The sequence below is a fragment of the Phaseolus vulgaris genome, chromosome 3, assembly GCF_051622355.1.
Source record: "Phaseolus vulgaris cultivar YP4 chromosome 3, ASM5162235v1, whole genome shotgun sequence".
Taxonomy (NCBI): Eukaryota; Viridiplantae; Streptophyta; class Magnoliopsida; order Fabales; family Fabaceae; genus Phaseolus; species Phaseolus vulgaris.
The window spans coordinates 25487725-25492763 of record NC_143500.1 but is presented as its reverse complement, the minus strand read 5'-3'; the positions used below and the strand labels follow the sequence as shown (position 1 = coordinate 25492763).

At 29.6% G+C, this 5039-nt stretch overlaps 1 protein-coding gene across 1 annotated transcript; it reads left to right on the top strand.

The window, feature by feature from the left end:
* Positions 1–941: 941 nt before the first annotated feature.
* LOC137806777 (late embryogenesis abundant protein Lea5-like) lies at positions 942–1672 on the top strand. The gene is made up of 2 exons (XM_090300525.1): positions 942–1141; positions 1294–1672. Exons 1-2 carry the CDS (start codon positions 1074–1076, stop codon positions 1538–1540), a joined length of 315 nt encoding a protein of 104 aa, XP_090156651.1. The 5' UTR covers positions 942–1073; the 3' UTR covers positions 1541–1672.
* The last annotated feature ends 3367 nt before the right edge of the window (positions 1673–5039 follow it).

The window sequence follows — 5039 nt, the reverse complement described above, 5'->3', positions numbered from 1 at the left end:
TAGTGTACTGTTGAATACTAAGATAACAAGGTCTCATAGTGTATTGTTAAGTACTAAGTTAACAAGATCTCGTAGTGTATTACCGAATATCAAGATGAAAACGTCGCGTAGTGTGCTACTTAGCAAGATGATGAGGTCTTTTAATGTATTACTTGAGTGTCTAAAATATTAAGTTCAATTTAACAAATAAACATCTCGACAAGATACCCTTCACAATAACCATATTACGAAAGAGTGGACTTGGGACTATATATTTTGGGTGGTCCGATAGCGGCCCGATAGCGGGTGGCACGATAGACCCAACACAAACACTCGCTAGGATAGGCTCGAAATGGCTCTGATACCATATTACGAAAGAGTGGACTTTAAGCCTAACTCAACCCCATAAAACCGGCTCGATAAGGTGAGGTTTGCACCCATTTATATATTATGAAATGTCCTTATCTCTAGTCGATGTGGAATCTCCAACAAACCGGACAACAAATTATAAATAAGAGTAATTTAGACTATCTTAATTATCCATATAATATAAAAGACTAATCTTAAATATGTGAACACTAAAAATAAATAAAAAAATTAAATTTACTACGTATCCACTCAACCGAAAATTAACTTGATGAAATTATAATTATAAATAACTATGTCGAAAAGTGAAGACCTGGAAACCAAAAATTGGAAGACCAGATCCCAAATATAAGGAAAAGAAGAAATCCGAAGAATTTTACGATTTTACGGAAATAAAAGTGAATGATTTAAAATTGATTTATATTTAATATTTGCATATAGGAAGCAAGACGTGTGATGAGGTTGACGAGCTTGGATTAGGTGTTTCTACCAAATGGCGACAGTTGGTTCTTTCCCCAAACCATTGACGCCACCCCCGATATGCACCATCATTGTAATCTCTCTTCTATATCCCTATAAAAGGCCACACAAACCCTAAACACAGAGACAGAGTGAGAAGAAGACCCATAGAAAGGGGTGGTGGCTGCTACGAAACCTTTATTTGTTCTAAAAACATTAGAGTTTTCGCAGCAGCAAACTAATAAATAAATAAAAAAATAGGTCGTGTTATGTCTCGTTCTCTCTCGCAACTCTGTGTCCTTGTAGCCGAATCTATCTCACTAATTCCTGTTCATCGGTTAGTTCCATTTTTTTAAGAATATTTTCATCCTAATAAATATTCATCATAGGATTTTCACTATCTTATTATCATTATTTTTTCTACTTGAATTTTGAATTGCCAATATGACCTTTGTTTGTGACCTCTACATTATGATGGTACAATCATAGGCGAGGTTATGCAGTTGCCTCCGATGTTTCGGTGAGACTTGGCCTGGGTAATAATATTGGGCGTAGGAGTGGAATTGTGGGAGGTGCAGAAGAAAAGGCTGTGACAAGAGATGGTGCAAAAGCCTATTCTGATTGGGCCCCAGACCCAGTAACAGGTGACTACAGGCCCATGAATCATACCCCTGGAATTGATCCGGTGGAGCTCCGACAGATGTTGCTTAACCACAAGTTCAAATCACCACCGTAGAGTTTAGAAAGGAGCTTGCTTGATAGGGGATACCATAATATGCCCAAATTTCACCTAGGATTTGGCTTGGTAGGGTAACCTTGTGTTCTTGTTGTTCCAAAAAGTGATAAATAAAGGAGTTTTGTTCAACTATGTTAAACACTTCACAAGTTAAATTATGTCCTACAGACTCCAAACCATGAAGACTAGGATATGGTTCTTATTATGTTTTTTAGTATTTCTGTGACTATGTTTAGTTTCTGCCCATCTATCTAGGTTAAAGTCGGTTCAGTTTTTTTCTTCTTTTGTGGGATAAAATTAATATAAAACGTTTTTTTACTAATTTAGAAAATCCCTTCTGGATAGATCGGTATAAAGTATTTTTCTATTGCTAAAAAATGTTAATAATATATTCTTTTAACATAATATTTGGAACACGTTTTTCGCTATTAATAAAAAATTATTAAAATTCACAACACTCTATTAGTTTTACATATTTAATGATCACAAGATATAAAAAAAAAATATGTTAGCATTGATAATTGAAAAGTAAATTAGTAGCCCTTGTTTTTATAAAGTTTTCACTACCTCTAACAATACATTAATTTTGTAGTAATCGTTTTAAATTATGAATCTAAGAAACATAGTCCTTAAATGGACTATATTTTTAAATTTAATGTTATATAAATAAAGTGGAATTGCATTAGTGGGGGCACTTGTCAATTTGGTAGGGGTTGAATCATGATTCAGTTTTCAAATCTGCACACGTCATTTTGTACAAAATCAAACAACTATTGCCTCTTCAATGATTGGACCTACATTCTCAATATCTCAAACTTTTTAATTTTGCCCAATTTATCGTTAGTTGTGCCATTTTTTATTTTTTATTTTTTTATCATTACAAAATTATCTTAATTTAATACCGTTACCATAATTTATTTGTAAATTATTTCAAAAAATAATAATTCTAATAGTGATTTAAATTTCCTTTGAAACTAAAATTTCTTAAAAATTAAATTTAAAAAAAAAAACAACTGATTGCATTGCTTAAATATATAGGAAAGTTAAAAAAGAAAGAAAAATAGCAGCATTAGCAAGCACTGAATCTGTAAGTCATGTCGTTGGACTGTCGAGCCCAAATTTCAGAAAACACAAAATAATTGTGTACCCATGAGCCATTAAATATATATTTTTTTCAATAGAAACTCATTTCATGGCACAAGAATTCCATGGCATAAAAATTATAAAAGTTAGTGTAATTAAGTGGATTGAGATGACTAATCACTTAATTCTTACGATATTTCTTTTTCCAATAGAAATTCATTTCATGGTACAAGAATTCTATAAAATTAGTTTACGATATTTCTTTTTCCAATAGAAATTCATTTCATGGTAGAAAAGTTCCATAAAATTAGTGTAATGAAGTGGGTTGAGATGACTAATCAGTTAGATTCTTACGTTCTTTATTGATTTATAACATAAAAAAAAATATATATTTTAATTTTCATGAGAGATGCAAGGAAGTCTCGAACTGAAGCATACTGATATTGAGAAGGGCGAAAAAATGATGGGTGGGTAAGAATGTAAAAGGGTGTGAGATATCAGGTGGTGGTCCATCTCCGGTGTCATTTAAATATCCGTCTGAAAAATTCTGAAATCTGCATTCTGAAATCTGAAATTAGCAGTGTGTTGTGTTTCTCAGTCACTCACTCACCTTTGCTCTGTCTCCTTCCGCTTCTGTACTTTCCCATCAGCGGCTCGTGTCCCCATCATGATATCATTCTCCTCTTCTTACCTTCCCCAAATTTACTATTATCTTTCACCTTCCTTCTTTCTCTTTTTAGATTCTTTTCTTTTTCTCTTTTTAATACAATCACATTTTCACACTATTCCTTCGCTATATCTTTACAATTAAATATTCATCTATCTTATGTCAAACTAATTATTTTAGGATAAATTAAAACTTACCAAATGCCAAACAAATTATATGTCAACTATGTCTCACATTATTTTTCACCAAACACTGTTCAAAATTAACACAATCATCACTAAATCTTCAAATTATTTCTAAGAATTTTTTTAGTCCTACTTATTTCTTACTTCTCAAACTTAAAGGAAAAGAAGTATCAACCAAGTTTAAATATTCATCAATAATTATAGATAATTAAAAAAAAGTCAATAATGCAAATATTTAATAGCACCATTTCATTTTCTCTAATTTAATAACTAATTATATACAAATAGTTTTTTAATTCTTTTAAATTTTAATTATTAATGTCAAAATTTAAGGGGGAAATATTTTGTGAATAAGTAGGTATCAGAAAGGTAAAAGAATCTCATATGATATACATTCTCAAAGAATTTACATATCAACACACTTCGTATACTATACTCTTGAAATGAGTACCTAGCAAATGAAGCGGGCCTTGTGCACATGAAATTGCGGTTCATTTGAATATTTTTTTTGCATACTTTAGTTCTAATTCTATCAATTTTCCCTGTTTTGCATGCAATAAGAAGGTTTAGTTTTTTTTTACTACTTTGTTTGTTTATTCTTTTTTTTTTGTCTTTGGTTAATATAAATCTTTGAACTTATCCAAATTTCTCTATTTTCTATCTTTGTGAACTTTGGAGTCTTTGTTTACTAGATCATTGACCTCTAAGTTTCTTGGATGTTGCTGCAATTATCTCCAGAGCATGTTCCATTTTTTTTTTCAATGTTCAGCCTATCATTCATAACCTAATCAAATTGTGGTGAGAATATGTGATTATGTAAGTCAAGCTTCACTCTCTATAAATATGTGTTTCTATTTTTCTCCAAAATGTCTTTACTCATTATTTTCTCTTATTTTTTAGTTTTTTTCCTCTTGTGAGTGTTTGTTAGTATTGTGATCTTCCATACCATCTTATAAATTTCTACTATTCATAAAAGCTTGCACAATATACCGCATATAAATTTTTAAGAATATTGTTCATTCACGAAATTATCTTCCTTATATTTTCAATGGTACATATTTAATTATAAAAAATTTAATAAAGTTGACAACAATTTTATCTATGTAAATATAACTTCTGATTTTCTAAATTACCTAATAAATTTCATAAAAAATATTTCTATCTACTCTAATTATCTTTAACACATCCAGGTTTCATTGAAATTATTTTGGGGCAGGCGAATAAATACGAGGATTGGTGAGGAAAGGGAGAAACCAAATAAAGTTGAAAAAACGAAGCAAAAATTGAGATTAAAATATGAAAAACGATAAAAAGTTTTTTGTCAAACCTTTCTTTGTCTTCATAAAGGAATTTGAAGAGAAAGTTGATTATATATTACTTTTTTTATAAAATTTAATAAAAATTATATTAATTATACATATAAATTATATTTTAATATATATATATATAACATTTATAATTTCTTTATTAATTATTAATATTAATTTTCATATTATAATAAAATAAATAATAAATAAAAGATTAATTTAAATTTTAATTATTAATACGTAATTTTAATAATATT

Bases quoted from the DNA above. Each gene is read 5' to 3' on its own strand.
- LOC137806777 (XM_090300525.1), top strand. From the start codon at position 1,074: ATGTCTCGTTCTCTCTCGCAACTCTGTGTCCTTGTAGCCGAATCTATC. The intron at 1,142-1,293 runs GTTAGTTCCATT...GTACAATCATAG, and splicing joins TCACTAATTCCTGTTCATCG to GCGAGGTTATGCAGTTGCCT.